This window comes from Pelophylax lessonae, assembly GCF_965119305.1.
Source record: "Pelophylax lessonae genome assembly, chromosome: 4".
Taxonomy (NCBI): Eukaryota; Metazoa; Chordata; class Amphibia; order Anura; family Ranidae; genus Pelophylax; species Pelophylax lessonae.
The window spans coordinates 165,551,227-165,568,377 of record NC_138771.1 but is presented as its reverse complement, the minus strand read 5'-3'; the positions used below and the strand labels follow the sequence as shown (position 1 = coordinate 165,568,377).

The 17,151-nt window shown below is 45.6% G+C and overlaps 1 protein-coding gene across 1 annotated transcript in view; it reads left to right on the top strand.

Moving 5' to 3' along the window:
• The window catches only part of MEST (mesoderm specific transcript), a 75,800-nt gene that overhangs the window by 31,341 nt on the left and 27,308 nt on the right, over window positions 1-17,151 (top strand). The window contains exons 6-7 of the mRNA XM_082255541.1: window positions 7,642-7,700; window positions 15,922-15,962. Coding sequence (XP_082111667.1) covers window positions 7,642-7,700; window positions 15,922-15,962 — 100 coding nt within the window. The remainder of the gene's footprint in view (window positions 1-7,641; window positions 7,701-15,921; window positions 15,963-17,151) is intronic.

Genomic DNA, 17,151 nt, shown 5'->3' with positions numbered 1-17,151 from the left:
TAGAATCCACCTGTGTGTAATCAAGTCTCCATATAAATGCACCTGCACTGTGATAGTCTCAGAGGTCCGTTTAAAGCGCAGAGAGCATCATGAAGAACAAGGAACACACCAGGCAGATCCAAGATACTGTTGTGGAGAAGTTTAAAGCCGGATTTGGATACAAAAAAATTTCCCAAGCTTTAAACATCCCAAGGAGCACCGTGCAAGCGATAATATTGAAATGGAAGGAGTATCAGACCACTGCAAATCTACAAAGACCTGGCTTCCCTCTAAACTTTCAGCTCATACAAGGAGAAGACTGATCAGAGATGCAGCCAAGATGCCCATGATCACTCTGGATGAACTGCAGAGATCTACAGCTGAGGTGGCAGACTCTATCCATAGGACAACAATCAGTCGTATACTGCACAAATCTGGCCTTTATGGAAGAGTGGTAAGAAGAAAGCCATTTCTTAAAGATATCCATAAAAAGTGTCCTTTAAAGTTTGCCACAAGCCACCTGGGAGACACACCAAACATGTGGAAGAAGGTGCTCTGGTCAGATGAAACCAAAATCGAACTTTTTGGCAACAATGCAAAACGTTATGTTTGGCGTAAAAGCAACACAGCTCATCACCCTGAACACACCATCCCCACTGTCAAACATGGTGGTGGCAGCTTAAAGAGGTTGTAAACTCGTTAAAAATTTTTTTTTTTCTTTTACAACCTGCAAGAGAAAGACATAATGAGCTAGTATGCATCGCATACTAGCTCATTATGAAATACTTACCTTAGAACGAGCCCCCGCCGTGCCGCTCTCTTACCTGTATGACGAGCGACATGTTTAGTCGCCCGTCTTCCGGGATCGCGGCATCCGGCCATCTGATTGGCCGGAGCCGCGGTGACGTCACTCCTGCGCACGCGCGCGGGAGCCGACAGTCACGGCACGGGGCTCTGAAGGAACGGCACGATCAGCCGTTCCTTCAGAGCGCATGCGCCAGTGACGTCACTGGCTGCATGTAAGGTAAATATCTCCTAAACGGTACATGTTTAGGAGATATTTACAGTACCTATAGGTAAGTCTTATCATAGGCTTACCTATAGGTACAACTTCCTGAGGAGGGTTTACTTCCTCTTTAATGGTTTGGGCCTGCTTTTCTTCAGCAGGGACAGGGAAGGTGGTTAAAATTGATTTGAAGATGGATGGAGCCAAATACAGGACCATTCTGGAAGAAAACCTGATGGAGTCTGCAAAAGACCTGAGACTGGGACGGAGATTTGTCTTCCAACAAGACAATGATCCAAAACATAAAGCAAAATCTACAATGGAATGGTTCACAAATAAACATATCCAGGTGTTAGAATGGCCAAGTCAAAGTCCAGACCTGAATCCAATCGAGAATCTGTGGAAAGAACTGAAAACTGCTGTTCACAAACGCTCTCCATCCAACCTCACTGAGCTCTTTTGCAAGGAGGAATGGGCAAAAATTTCAGTCTCTCGATGTGCAAAACTGATAGAGACATACTCCAAGTGACTTACAGCTGTAATCGCAGGAAAAGGTAGCGCTACAAAGTATTAAAGCGGAGTTCCAGCCATTTACTCACCTGTCCAACGGTCCAGCGATGCGGCCGCCGGAAGCCTCGATCCTCTCCCTCGGCGCCGGCATCACTGCTGTGGGCACCCGGCTGTTACAGTTTGCGGCTTCACAGCCGGGTACCCACTGCGCATGCGCGAGTCGCGCTGCGCGCCGTGATTGGCCGGCAATCTTCTGGGACCTCTGACGTGTCCCAGAAGATTGCAGGGAGGGAGGGGGAGAGGAGAACTTCCGCTCAGGGCGCCGCGGCGCTCCGAGCGGAAGTGGGAGCGGGTACCTGTCAAAACTAGGTACCCGCCCCCCCCCAAAAAATGACAAGCCAAATGTGGCATGTCGGGGGGTCAGGACTCCCTAAGCGGAAGTTCCACTTTTGGGTGGAACTCCGCTTTAACTTAAGGGGGCTGAATAATTTTGCACGCCCAATTTTTCAGTTTTTTATTTGTTAAAAAAGTTTGAAATATCCAATAAATGTTGTTCCACTTCATGATTGTGTCCCACTTGTTGTTGATTCTGCACAAAAAAATTACAGTTTTATATCTTTATGTTTGAAGCCTGAAATGTGGCAAAAGGTGGAAAAGTTCAAGGGGGCCGAATACTTTCGCAATGCACTGTATATATTCCATGAAATAATTATTTGCATACCAACATTGTTTACCTAAGCGTGTCACTTTCCATAAATTAGCTACCAATAAGTGTCTGCTTTTTGAAATTCAGCTGTAAAAAATAAATATAGGCTTGTTACTAAAGGTGTTGATTCGGGGTCCTTAAAATGCAGGTTTGATGCCCACTGAACAGCCCAAATCTCACCTAATGCTCTCCTTCAAGGTGCTTGTTTTTCACATTACTCCAACTTAATGTTGCTTGCAATATTTGGTGTTCTAGGCCAAAAAAGTACATTTCCTTTCCTTTTGTCCCCCTTTCCCTGCACAATGTTTCTGGAATGAGCAGAGTGCCTCAGATAACATTGGTGTTTGATGCTCTCATGCATTCAGCATCCTTATGTACAAATCCAGAGAGTGATAAATTGCTTTTCTTTTATTCAACATTTATTTGCTACTCAAGGAACAAGGGTGTTTCTCTTTTGTTCATTGATGGACACAGCTCCTTATCTTCTTAACCATTGGGTTATACTGCCCCCTACAGGAGTAGAACACTAGGCAGAAAAAAAGTCTGGCTATGCCTATGGGCAGTCCCAGGGGATATACTCCCTCTCTCAGCTATTTTTTTCTGCCTAGTCAGCAATAAGGACCTAGTTCCTTGCTGGGATCTCTGGTCCTGGCAATTTTTTTCTTTTTAGATTTTGAAATTTTTCTCCTTGTTTTTTCAACTGCCGGACTGGGTGACGGGCTGGATAATCTAGATCCAGTGGTCACCCCAGTCTGGCCAGCAAGCACACGCAGACCTCCTTGCTAGGTCGGCCGTGACATAGCCCCACCAGATGGGGGGCTGGCCTGTGAGTTAAACGCCTCGTGAGGTCGCATACGACCGGGTCTTGACCCAAGTCGCAGCGTTCCTCCTAGCCGACATCCCCCCCCATTTCGATTGCAAGGGGTTCTGTCTGGAACAGTGCCCACCTGGTTCCTGGTATGGTAAGTAGCTGTCCCCCCTGCAGTTTATTCTGGTGGCTGCAGGAACATTTGGTGAGTCTGATGGGGTCCTCTCCCTCTCTGCTGAGAATCGCTTGGTGCCTTGTGCCTGGCGGCCGGGAGTTGCTGCCAAGTGTGGTGGGGGTTGTCCCTTTGCAGTGTTTTACACTTTTTGTGGGGTTCCCCAGGTGACTCATGGAGTCTTTGGAACACATCTCCCATCTTAACCCCTCTCAGAGGCTGCTGGGCCCTCCGGGTCCCAACAATCCATCGATGCACTGACGGCGGTCTTGGAGTCCTTTGTGTCCCGAGTGGAGGTCGTTTTCGGGCGACAGGCAAGCAAAAAGTGCCCCCTGCTTTCCCCTGCCTCATCTATCTCATCAGATCCTAAATCTAATTCGGCCACCGTGGACGTGGGTCTCCCTGCTGGGTCTGCGACCACGCACCCAGAATTCTCCGATAGTGATGATGATTCCTCCACTTCTACAACCACTCACGAAAAGGCGCTGGTGGAAGCACTGACTGTATCTGCGCGTGAGACCTTAAAAATGGAGGATGCAGCTGCGATGGAGGCGCAGGTTACCTTTGGAACTCACAAGCCATCCAGACCAGCAAAGGTGTTCCCTTTTCCCTTTTCCTGCCTGTTTTGCAGAATTGTCAAAGAGTGTAAAGAGTGGGGACACCCAAAACGTTCCCTTGGGGTCCCTAAGCAATTTGCTAGGTGATACCTCTATGAGGAGTCCATTCTTAAGAAGTGGACCGTCCGGTTTCCAGATTGAACAAGGCAGCCATGATTCCGGTTAAAGAATCCCCGGCCTTTAAGGATCCGGCTGACATGAAGGCGGAGGCTGTGGCTCCCAATATGTACACTCTGGCTGGTTCGGCACTGAGGCTGGTATTCAGCATTGCCCTAGTGTCGGAAACTCTGATTGAATGGGCTAAGCTTTTATGCCGTGACCTGGAGGGAGAACAGCTAACCCCTGCCTTTTGCTGAGCTGGTGGACAAGCTGGTCCAGGGGCTGCAGTTTATTTATGATGCCTCTTTAAATGCGGCCCACCTAGTGGCTCGGTTTTCTGTTTCAGCAGTGGTCCTTCAGCGTGTCTTTTGGCTCAAATGCTAGTCTGCGGACAAGACTATGAAAAAGGCCTTCCCTTTAGAGGAGATTGCCTGTTTGGAGCTACCCTGGCCTCATTAAAGGCCTCACAGGGGGAAAGAGTACCTTTCTTCCGCAGGCTACTAAGGGCAGGAACCCTCGTTGTAGACGTGGGCCCTCCTTCTCAACTCATAAGAAGTTTTTTGATCCCTCAGGGTCGACTGACAAGGGCTCAAAGCCTTTCAGGGCCTCCTCTGGAGGTTCCAAATAGACCTGATGGCAAGCCGAGAGCAGGCTTCTCCAAACCCGCAGATAAGGCTCCTTCAACATGAAGGTTCACCCTCACCGGTATCGGGGGAAGGGGGGGGGTACGTCTTCGCTGGTTTCTGGACCCAAGGGCTTCCTTGGTACAAGACAAGTGGGTCCACAAAGTCATTTGGTCTGGCTACAAGATCGAGTTTTGCTCTTGTCCCCCAGCAAGGTTCTTTCCTTCCAACTTGTGCCTGTCCCCGGACCGCTTACATGCACTGTTTGGGGCGGTACAAGCCCTGTTAATACAAAGGGGTGATTGTCCGGGTCGGAAGTCGGAACCCGGACAATCACACCTTTTTCAGGGTTTTTACTCCAACCTTTTTACATTTCCCAGGAAGGAAGGCAAGGTGCGTCCAATTCTGAGCTCAAGGTGCTGCACTGCTTTGTGCGGGTGCAGATATTCAGGATGGAGTCCATTTGCACGGTGGTGGCATCGCTGCATCAGGGGGATTTTCTTGCCTCTATCGACATCAAGGATGCTTGCCTACACATTCCAATATGTGCTGTTCACCAGCTCTTCCTCCACTTTCCCGTGGGAGAGGAGCATTATCAGTTTGTAGAGTTACCCTTTGGTCTCGCCTCTGCTCCTTGGGTCTTCACAAAGTGTTAGCCCCGGTGCTAGCATTGTTACGCCAACGGGGATCGCGGTACTGGGCTACTTGGACAACCTCCTTCTCCTACTGCTCTGGTGGAAAACCTGAAAATCACCATACGAACTCTGAGGTTCGGCTGGATTCTGAATTTTCAGAAGTCTGCTCTGGTTCCGTCCACAAAGCAGGACTATCTAGGTCTAACTCTGGACTTGACCTTAGCCAGAGTGTTCCTTCCTCTGGACAAGAAATTGCAGTCTGCAATTCGTCTCCTTATGTCCAGCAGATGGTCATCCCTCCAGACTTGCATGCGGGTGCTGCGCCTGATGGTGTCTACCTTTTGAGGCGTTTCTATTTGCACAGTTCCATACGCGGTCCCTGCAAAAATTCTGCTCAGGGGCTCTGGAAAAGTCCAGACTACCGATCAATGTCTTGGAACTCCGAGCAATCAGACTGTGCCTGGACCATTGGACGGATCATCTTCAGGGATGTCCAGTGCGCATTTAATCGGACATTGCCATGGCCGTGGCTTATGTCAATCACCAGGGGGGGCACAAGAAGTGTCCTGGCGGTTCTGGAGGTAGCTAATTCTAAGGCGAGCAGAATGTTTTTGTACAGCCCTCTCCGCTGTACACATTCCCGGGGTGGAAAACTGGCAGGCGGATTATCTTGGTTGGCAGGCGTTGGACCAAGGGGAGTGGTCCCTTCATCCAGGAGGTGTTTCATCAGTTGTGTCTCCAGTGGGGCGTCTCGGCTCCACAGTAAGGTGCAGAGGTTTGTGGCTCGGTCACTGGATCCTCTGGTGGACGCCACCGACACCCTGGTGGCCCGTGGGGTCAGTATCATCTGATTTATGCCTTCCCTCCTCTCAAGCTTCTGCCAAGACTTCTACGCAGGATCGAGGCAGAAGGGATTCCGGTCATCTTAGTGGCTTGGTATGCTGATCTGGTGCGGCTGGTCACCAATGTTCCTTGGAAGCTTCCTCTCAGGGAGGATCTGCTGTCCCAAGGACCAATCTTCCATCCTGCTTTACAGTCAGGGCTTTGACGGCTTGGCTGTTGAGCGCCAGGTGCTGATGGATAGAGGTTTGTCTGCATCGGAGATTCCAAAGCTATTTAAAGCTAGGAAATCTACTTCTAGGAAGATCTATCATCTTACGTGGAAGTCGTACATTGCGTGGTGTGAATCTCTTGGGGTTCATCTTCGCTCTCTCCGTGGCTTGGATCTTGACCTTCCTTTAATGGGGGGTTGAGCAAAAACTGGCCTTGAGTACTATAAAGGGTCAGGTGTTGGCCTTAGCAATCTTCTTTCAATGGCCCTTGGCCACACACTCCCTGGTGCCTACTTTTCTTCAGGGAGTTAGGCACTTGGCCCCTCCAGTGCGGTCTCCATTGCTGCCCTGAGATCTCAATTTGGTGCTCTGTCCTTCAGAAGCCCTACTACTTAAATGTTTGGGAGATTCCCCTGCTTACGCTGACCCAGAAGGTGGCCCTCTTGGTGGCTATCACTTCTGTGTACAGGGTGTCGGAATTGGCAGCATTATCCTGTCGTTCACCGTCCTTGGTGGTTCACCGAGATAAGGTGGTTCTTTGTCCCTGTCCGTCGTTCCTTCCAAAGGTTGTCTCTGATTTTCATTTTAATGAAGACATTGTGTTGCCTTCCCTGTGCCCCAGGCCAAAACATCTGAAGGAAATTGCTTTGCATGCCTTGGCTGTGGTCCGAGCAATAAGGGTGTACCTGGCAACAACGGAGTCTTTTAGGAAGTCATACCCACCATTTCAGGCCTATTCCATGAAGGGTCAGGTTCCTCCTTACCCTGCAAAGGCACACTCTACTCAGGCGCTCAGTGCCTCCTGGGCCTTCTGTCATCAGTCGTCAGTGACGCAGGTTTGCAAGGCGGCTACCTGGTCGCCGGCGCACACCTTCACAAAGTTCTATAAAGTGGATGTGTTGGCGTATATTAATGTTTCCTTTGGCCACAAGGTTTTGCAGGCTGCTGTTTAGTGGACCTGGTCCTCTGAGGGTGTATTTTTTTTTTTACAGGTGAGCTCCAGTTGTTTTGGTTGAGCTCCTGTTTACTTGGCTATAGTTAGCCTTGGGAACGTATTTTTCGCTGTTCCCACCCCTCATGTTTAACCACTTCCAGACCGCCCGCCGCAGTGTTGCGTTGCTACTTTGATGTTAATATCGGGGTTATGGCAGCTGATAGCAATGGTCTTTTAAATGGTGCAGCAAAAAAAAGGGTATGTCCCATTTGGCAGGCAATACAGGCTCCATGGAGGTGGGGAGGGATTTCTGTGTAAAATTTTTATCCTCAAACAGGAGTGCGGGAGGCGGCATCTTCCACTGGCTAGGCCAGTACAAGAGGTGTCTTCCTCCTTTTTTTTTTTTTCTGCCGGACATAAACGTCGTGATTATAGTGTTTTGTCTACAGATATTTATAAGTACATCTAGTCATCACACCTGTACATTATTTCTTTTGTAGGTATGGCAACAGAAAAAAAGGACACATTAACATTGGCAGCCTTTGTCTTTCCAATGGAGGTAAGAGGGTTTATATGTAATAGGAAGGCCATACCATCTGAAAGTGCCACTCAAACATAATAGAACCGGTATACTGCACCCATGTTTTAAAGGATTCTGAATCACTTTGGTTGGTTGATGGTGGATGATGAGCAGCTCAGTAGTATCTGGCAGTGTTCTATGAATGAACCAATTTAGAGGCACACTTGATGTATCCACCTAGGTGTCTTGTCTCCTCTGTCTGTCTTCTGGATCTGGAACTGCTCCAGAAATTACATCAATGAGTCATAACTTTGACCACTGACATGGAGTGAATAACATTAGCTTATTACATTGGTGTCTGAAAGTCAGTGGGCAATATTGGGCAGTAAGTGAACATGTTGTCCCTAAAGTTGATGTGTTGAAAGCATGAGGATCAGAACTTGACCACGAAGCAATGGAAAGGGTGACCTAGTCTGATAAATCATGAACCATGTGGATGGCTGGGTGCAAGTGCATTGCTTACCTAGAAAAGGGATGATGCCAGGATGCAGTATGGGAAGAAGGCAAGCCAGCAGAGGCAGTGTGATACTTAGGGCAATGTTCTGTTAGGAAACCTTGGGTCCTGCCATTCATGTGGAAGTTATTTGAAATGTACCACCTACCTAAACATTATTGCTGCCCTTCAGAGGTCTAGTGACTTCCATGCCTTCATGGGTCAGGGCTGTTTTGGTGGTATAAAGGGGAACTACTCCATATAAGGTGGGTGATCATAAAGTTATAGCTGATAAGTGCACCAATTCAAATGCAGCTCTTAGAGTAGAAGGCAAAGCAACATGTTACCTTCCCTAATAGTACTTCTGACATTGGATTGCATATGTTTATGTTTAAACAATAAAAACCAGGAATAAAATACCTTGTTTCTGGTTTTCTCTGCTTGCTTAGTTAACATGGTCAAAGATTTCCTTCAGCACTGACCTTAAGACCAGAGGAAGGAGAGTCTGTGGTCCTTGGCATTGATCAGCTTTGCAGCCTTTAGCCATAATGTCAAGAGTGGTTTAGGCGCAGAGTGTCATTAGAGCCTGTCGCATGCGTACTACAACAAAAGTTCGCTGGGCACGTAGTTTATGTATACAAAATCATCAATGCAGCTTCCAGGTTCTGGCAGTGCACAGGGGATCAGCCATTTAAATAGTGGCTCAATGGCAGCATCTGCCTGGCACTGGAAAGGCTATAATCAAGGGAAAAGGCAAGATCCGCAAGTGATTTGTTTGCATTAACTTAGGCTGGCCATACATGATACAATTTTCTTTCAGTTTTCTGTCAGATTTTCTTGAAATGTACATTCAAGTATGTAGTACGAAGGCCTACCTAATTGGATACAAGTGAATGTGTTGTTTAGCTTTGACCTCACATTATGTGGTTTGTGGTAGATCTGACCGAAAATTGTACAACAAAAGTTGGACATGTATGGCCAGCCTTAGGCTGATAGAAAATGACCATAGTAGGATTGTGAACAGGTTCTTGAAATATCCTAAAGCACTTTATCTTAATTGTACAGTACTGGAATTTTATTGTCAGGTGATTGGACACTGTCGAAGAATTGCTGGGAACGTCCCCTAGAGTAGCCCTGAAGCTCCACTTTTTTTTTTTGTCTCGTGTCATCGGGGGATGGCATTTATCTGTTGGAGAAGGTTGTGTTTTTTTTTTTTTTTTTTGTTCTCAATTTTTTCATTGCGAGTTACAACCTGAACTGTCTGGTGCACTTAAATATGCAGAAGGCTGATATTTTACCAGATTTTTCACCTCCAGAATTTAGTTAAGTCCTTTCTTCACCTTCTTGCCATAAGCTGGCTATGGTGGATTCTTTGAAGCAGCAGGGGTGATTAACTAAAACCGTAGCAGCTGTGCATAGTAACCAATCGGCTTCCAATTTCAGCTTTTCAATTAAGCTAAGACAAAAAACCTAGAAGTTGATTGATTACTATGCACTCAGAAACAAAAATATTAGTCCACGCTAGACCTCTATAGAATGGCTGGAACTCAAATATGGGATAGGGAATATATATAAAATAAAAAACAAAATGGTGCGCTGTTCCTTTTTAAATGTATGAAATCAACTGAGTTGATCTATCAAAAGAAATGTTGCACTGTACCTTTAAATTGAAATTCAAATTGAAATTGATCTTGTATAAATGCAACCTTAGTTGAATTATGACAAAATATGTTGCATTACAAGATACATAAGCTGCATAGTGAGGTGCAATCGGTATCTTTCAGTCCCGTAATCAATTGAAAACAAAATTTTAAAGAAATATTGCTAGAGAAGAAGTAGAAAGCACCACATCCCTTTGTTTAAAGTAGCTACAATGGAGGGGGGCAAAGTGGGACTTTAACGGTGCAAAATGATGGAGAAAAATCTGAATTCTCAAAAATTGTACATTTTATTACACATAGAAGGTGAGGACAAGACAGTACATCAATATAAAATGATAAAATCAAGAAAATGCACTCGAAAATATCAACTCTACATGTTTCGCCATCTTCATAATAGCTTCTTCAGGAGTTTTCATAGACATTTCTCGAGAGTGAACATTTCTAGGTAACAGAAGGAAAGAACATAAAAAACATAGCATGTGTATATACATAGGGCTTATCTCAATGGTCCTAAAGTTGAGTGCCCAATTGATTTACATATTAGAAAGACAATGATACCAATAAAAGTACCTTAAGATGACCTGAATCCTTTCTTATGCCGAAGGTGGAGGCAATAAAGGTGACGCCACCCAAGCGAGCACAGAGGGGTACGGGAACCGAGACATCCAACCTCTTAAAGTTGACCCATAGAGAGGGTGACAACCAAGCTAGGAATGATGGGTAGAAATAATGAGACCAGAGCATGGAAATACACTTCAACCCAAGATTGCTATATCTCCAGTTGTATAGGGCTAAATATCAGGTTGAAAAATTGCTAAAATATTCACCTGATTATAATGAATGTGCAGTTGATTCACTAGGTACCCCAACGTAAGAAAGCAGGGAGGGAAAACAAAGTTTCCTTAGTATCCCCAAATGGGAGGTATCCCTCAAAGAGAAAAATTGAGTGTATTAATAACAATGACAAACGTAATGCGGGTCTGTCAAGTTTTGAGGGTATGCATACTTTGGCAAAATTGGGCACATGGATTATCATGCAGTATTCAAAAGTTCACCGCCATTGTAATTGAACAAATTTCCAATAGTACGCTCAAAATGAAAGAGACTGCACGGGAGGAGAAAGAAGAGAGAGGCATGGAAGGACTTAGTCAGCATCTAATATACAAAAGATGTAAGGAGAGAAGCAGGGTTTAGAAGATTTCATTTACCGCAAATGGTCTCGAAGCTCATATGTCGTTCCCCGGTGGTCTAGTGTAATACTGACCGTATTGCGCCGGCATTTATACACCCTCTCCACTCCCTCGGCGTCTGACGTCACCGAGGGAGTGAGAGCAAGGTACGCCCAGTGGTCCAATGGAGACCGAAGAGGAAGTGCGTCATCAAGACGCGACCGCATCGCATTGTTCCTTCCGGTTCCGGCGCAATACGGTAAAAGTTTGAAAAAAAAAAAAGTTTTTTGTTTGTTATACAATTTTGTAAAAAGATACGTTTTTTCCTGCACTGATGAGGAGGCACCAATGGGGTGGCACTAATATGCAGCACTGATAGGTAGCACTGATAGGCGGCACTGCTGGACACTGATAGGCGGCACTGCTGGACACTGATAGGCGGCACTGCTGGACACTGATAGGCGGCACTGCTGGACACTGATAGGCGGCACTGCTGGACACTGATAGGCGGCACTGCTGGGCACTGATAGGCGGCACTGATAGGCGGCACTGATCGGCGGCACTGATGGGCACTGATAGGCGGCACTGGTGGGCAATAATGGGCACTGGTGGGTGGCACTGATGGCAATGATGGGCACTGGCGGCCAGCACTGATGGGGAGGGCACTGGCGGCCAGCACTGATGGGGAGGGCACTGGCGGGCTCCCTGAGCCCTGATTGCCATCCCTGGTGGCCATGGTGGGGATCCCTGGGGTCATGGGTGGGCATCCCTGGTGGTTCTAGTGGCAACCCCCCCCCCCGAGGGTCTGCACTGATAATCAATGCTCTGATTACCAGTGAAGACCCTCCCCTGTCAGGAGAGCCGCAGATCGGCTCTCCTCTACCCGTACCTGACAGGCACGAACTGAGGAAAGCCAACGGCACTTCCTATTTACTATATGACCAGCTGTGATTGGACACAGCTGGTCACATGGTAAAGAGCCTATGTCAGTAGGCTCTTTACCGAGATCGGAGATGCGGTGTGTCACCCGGGGGGCGCGCAGAGCGCATTATCCTGTTACCGTCATATGACGTCCGGTCAGGATAATGCAACCACCTTCCCGCCATCATTTGCCTATAGGGCGGGCGGGAAGTGGTTAAAGAGGAAGTGGCACCGGAAATATAACTAGAAATATAGTATCTCACAAAAGTAAGTACACCCCTCACATTTTTGTAAATATTTTATTATATATTTTCATGTGACAACACTGAAGAAATAACACTTTGCGACAATTTAAAGTAGTGTGTGTACAGCTTGTGTAACAGTGTAAATTTGCTGTCCCCTCAAAATAACTCCACACATTCATCAATGTCTAAACCGCCGGCAATAAAAGCGAGTACACCCCTAAGTCAAATGTCCACATTGGGCCCAAAGCATCAATATTTTGTGTGGCCACCATTATTTTCCAGCGCTGCCTTAAACCTCTTGGGCATAGAATTCCACTCCTCCATGACGACATCACGGAGCTGGTGGATGTTAGAGACCTTGCACTCCTCCACCTTCCATTGAGGATGCCCCACAGATGCTCAATAGGGTTTGGGTCTGGAGACATGCTTGGCCAGTCCATCACCTTTACCCACAGCTTCGTTAGCAAGGCAGTGGTTGTCCTGGAGGTGTGTTTGGGGTCGTTATGTTGGAATACTGCCCTGGGGCCCAGTCTCCAAATGGGGGAGATCATGCTCTGCTTCAATATGTCACAGTACATTGGTAAAGATATATACACTGATTAGCGTATATCCCTCGCGCCTATGTGTGGCCTATTTGGAGAGTGGGGGAATTGGGGAATAAACAAATATATAAATAAAATGTGTGATTTTAGCAGCTGCTATAGGAGAAGTCAGTGTTTCTCAACTCCGGTCCTCAGGGCACACTAACAGGCCAGGTTTGCAAGAAAACTGAAATACATCACAGGTGATATCATTTGCTGCTCAGTGATTGCAGTATTCTAGTCTGCATCTCCCCAAGGCAATACTTAAAATCTGGCCTGTTAGTGTGCCTTGAGGACCGGAGTTGAGAAACACTGGGATAAGTGACGTGTATAAAAAAGAAAAATCCCAGAGTAGCTGGAATTTATATAGCGCTTGCTAGTATTAACCAGAAAAGAGCAATTGCTTGTCTATAGCCTGGATAATAATAATGGGTAGGTCAAAGTGGCCAGTAGATAAAATAATATACTCAAATAAAATTGTGTAGCTTATAACTGGGTAATATGTGTAGCACAATAAATATCACAATATATATATTACACCATAAAAATAATATCACAATATAATCACATATGTGCCATAATGTGCAAATTTGTGCTAAATAAGTCCAAGTAAAAAAGTTCATAAGTGACTTTGGTGCATAAATAAAAGCTTCAGTGCCAAGTTAGGGAAAGTGCAGGTGCTAGTGCTGGATCCTCCAATAGTCCAACTGCTGGTACTTGTAGTGTGGGCTTTAAGGAATAAAGGGGGTGCACACTCACCAGAAGTAGTGGGTCTTAGTTACCATACGGTAAGAAGACCTAAAGAGCCTAGTGGCCTCCTGGGCCAGGAAGGTAACTGCTGGGCTTTGTAGTCCCCTGCGGTCCGGGGTCCCTCTCCTGGATAATCTAGATCCTCAGGGTCCTGTTGGGGTAAAGAATAAAATGCTCCAGATAGTGCAGTACCGTTAAAAATTTCCTTTAATGTGTATAGTAGAGTATAAGAAGTTTAAAATTTGAATTTCCATCTGTTAAAAGCGGTGCCTTGAGTAGAGAGCGGTAACTACCGGCTTGCGTTCCACCAGGCTTCCCAAACCGTACAGTGTGCGTTTCACCTGACGCGCGTTTCGTCAGAGCGCATGACGTCTTCAGAGGTCCAATAACTTCAAACAAAGGGCAAACTTTTCTCCAGCATGTTATTCCTCCTTCACTGGGAAATTGCCTAAGTGCTATCTAAAAGAAAAACACTGGTGTGTCGCAGAAAGGAAAAAAAACACCACATATGGGATTAGAAAAGCTCCTCAAGATAATAGTTGTTCACTGTTCAGACAGCCCAAGTCATATTATCACCTGCACTTTATTCAGGTTCTGTACAATGAGAGATCTTCACCCCCATCTCCAAGTTTGCTGTCCACATAATTATGGACATGCTCTACTCCAGAGTTTGTGTTTTCAAAGCAATCTCATATCAAACACCCACAGCTCTCTCAAGTTGGGCTTCCTGAGTCCCAGGCCAAGAGCCCTTGCTCTGTACAATTAAGATAAGAATTTTGACATGCCTGTAAATTTCATAGTAAATTTCCTTAGTTTCTCACGGAGGTGAGGCTATAGGATCCTCTAGTGGGTGTTCCCAGCAAAACATTGCAAGTGTTCAATCGCCTGAAAGTAGTGCCATATAATTCGGGGTCTAAAAATAAAGTTCCTGTACTGTACTCCCAAGATGTCAAAATACCTCCTTTTCTCCTTTAATTTTGTTTGGAAAGGCATTTTAAGCAGCTCTAGACTAGTGCTTTTTCAAAGTATTGGCTCTGTAAGTGTATACTAGTTCAACTGTATCTCTCAGTGAAGGCATATCATACGTCTAAGTCATACAGTTTGGAGAAAACATTTAACCATCAGCAAAAATGCCAAACTCCTATCTGGCTCCAGACCATGAGTCTGACATCATGCAGCAGAGCTTTGCCACCATAACTGGAAGTTCATTTGTAGATTGTACATATTTTCTCTTCCATGCTAAAAAAAACAAAACAAAATATCTGCTTTATATTGGTTCAAATGGTTTAACACTGCAAAACAATGAACACTTTGCTAGGCAGAACATTATTGTAGGCCATAAAATGGTTAAAAGAACTAAACTAGGTTTTCACATGGTAAAAAAGTGTAAAAGATCTTCTAGTTCTACAAACTGCTCATTACAAAATGAACGAGTGACTCTTAATTACTTCATGCCTTTTGATTAATGTATTGTTACAATGTCAGATTGACAATGTTTTATGCTTGTTTTGTTGTTTTTGTTTTGTTATTGTAGTTATTATATTGATTAGTTGAAGCTTGAAGCAAGTTGTTTGCCCCATCGGTCCTTGTTTCTCTAGCTTTGTGCTAAGGACATTTCTAGAAACTCATGCTTTAAATGTATTTAGTCAAAATTTTAAACAGCTTTCAATTTTGTAAAAGGTTTTAATCTCTAAAAGATACTTCCATGATGGCAGGAGGATTTAGTTCAGCATATTATAATGACCACTATGGAAGAACATTCTATGTGAACACTAAAAGGACTCCTGTCTATAGACGGTGATTTTATTTAATACCCTTGCAGCAGAAGACAGAATCATTACAGGTTTCTTATTAATTTTGTTTTCTAATATATTCTGAGCAAAGCAAGTATAGAAGTATGTTGATACTTCCGTGCCCGGCTCTCCTACATGGACATGCTCACTGTTGACAGCGGTAGGCTGTCCTGGAAGCAAAATGCAGAAGCCAGTTACTGACCAGCAGTTTCTACAGCACTTTTTTTTTTTTTACATGCAGAGTCCAGCACAGAAGGAAGCTTTCATGTCTAAAAGGATTCCAAAGAAAAAGTTGTTTCTTATAACGGGGTATAAGCTTTGCTTGCCCATAATACTACCTAATCCGCAAGGGAAAAGTAGGGCTACTGCTCTTCGCTATAGATCAGCTCAGGATAGTTGTGATAGGGTAGGTACTCTCGTATCTTACCATGGTGTTTGGTCTTTTAATAAGGTGTGTAGGATTTGCATTACCTTGTCCATTTTCTATTGGGAAAGTATTTTGCAATCCTGACTTTTATAGACAACCCAGTTGTTATGTCATGAACACCTGTTACAGTATATATAGACTCGTTAATACATTTGTATATTGAGGTAGCTATTGTTTGGATGAAAATCCAGTGTTTTGTCTTTGTTTTTTTTTATTGCAGGTATTTTTCCAGAGACTCACCACCCCAGACTAATACAAAAGGTCAGGAGTTTTTTTTTTTATGAAGGTATAAATTATCAGTACTGTATTTGTTTCTTATTCAATAAGGCAGGACTTGACAAATTTGCTTAGAATTCAGGAGCCAGTTAAAAAAGTTAAAGTCATTTTTTTAAATCTGCTGCCCTGTGCCCTAAACTGCATTTCCGGAGTGTCAGGCAATAAGAATTGCTCACGCCTGATGCCAATTGAAAAGAGACTGAAAATTGGGGGGGGGGGGGGGAGTGGCACTGATGAGGTGGGACTGGCAGGTGACACTGATGAGGCTGTGCTGATGGGCACTGGCAGGCGACGCTGATTAGGCTGCGCTGATGGGCACTGACAGGTGACGCTGATTAGGCTGCGCTGATGGGCAGTAACAGGTGACGCTCATTAGGCGGCATTGATAGACGGCACTCCCCATGCACTTAGCGTCAGTAAGGAAAAGGCGACCGATCAGCTTTCAACCTGGGAGGATGATTTCGGAGGTGGGCGGACAGTGAGAGCAAGCTACGCTCATCACAGCACCGTTTACAGAGGGCGTCGGTTCGCACATAGGAGCTAGTTCGCACATGGTATTCTGCTCCAGCAGGCTGCAAGGCCGCAGTCACCATTATCGGCCAGCCCAACACTAGTCCACGAACCCGCTGTTGGGCCACATGGGAGGATCCCGACCACTGTAACCCCGGCGCCAGGATGCGATTTCCAGTTGCCATTGCGACTTGGCGCCTGGGTTTTGTCGAGCCCTGCATAAGGAACACAGGATTCAAAGACCATTGGGATCCATCTACAGGAGGATTTGCACACTGGCAAAAAATAGTGATCAACCTGGTATAATCCCTCCCACTCCCAGCATGCCTCAGCTTTTTTGCTAGTGTCCTATGAGAGTGGATGTCTTTACTGAGACGTTTTTTTCTGCTAGCCATTTTTTTCTGTTTTATCAATTCTTTATTTCTTCAATTAGGACTTCAATCTGCATGCTGCTTGAGGTAGCCTTTTACACAGCTATCCGGATTGGCATAATCTCAGCAATAGCGTTGGCCATACCCAAACCCTGCTGGATTGGGCTATCATGGGATCTGCTTGAAATGTGATCATTTGGGCACTGGGCTCTGCATTGTGGAATTTTCCAGACCTTCGTGTACTAGGTTAGTTCACTGCAGAATGCTTTCCAGGTCCAGAGCCATTGCAACAG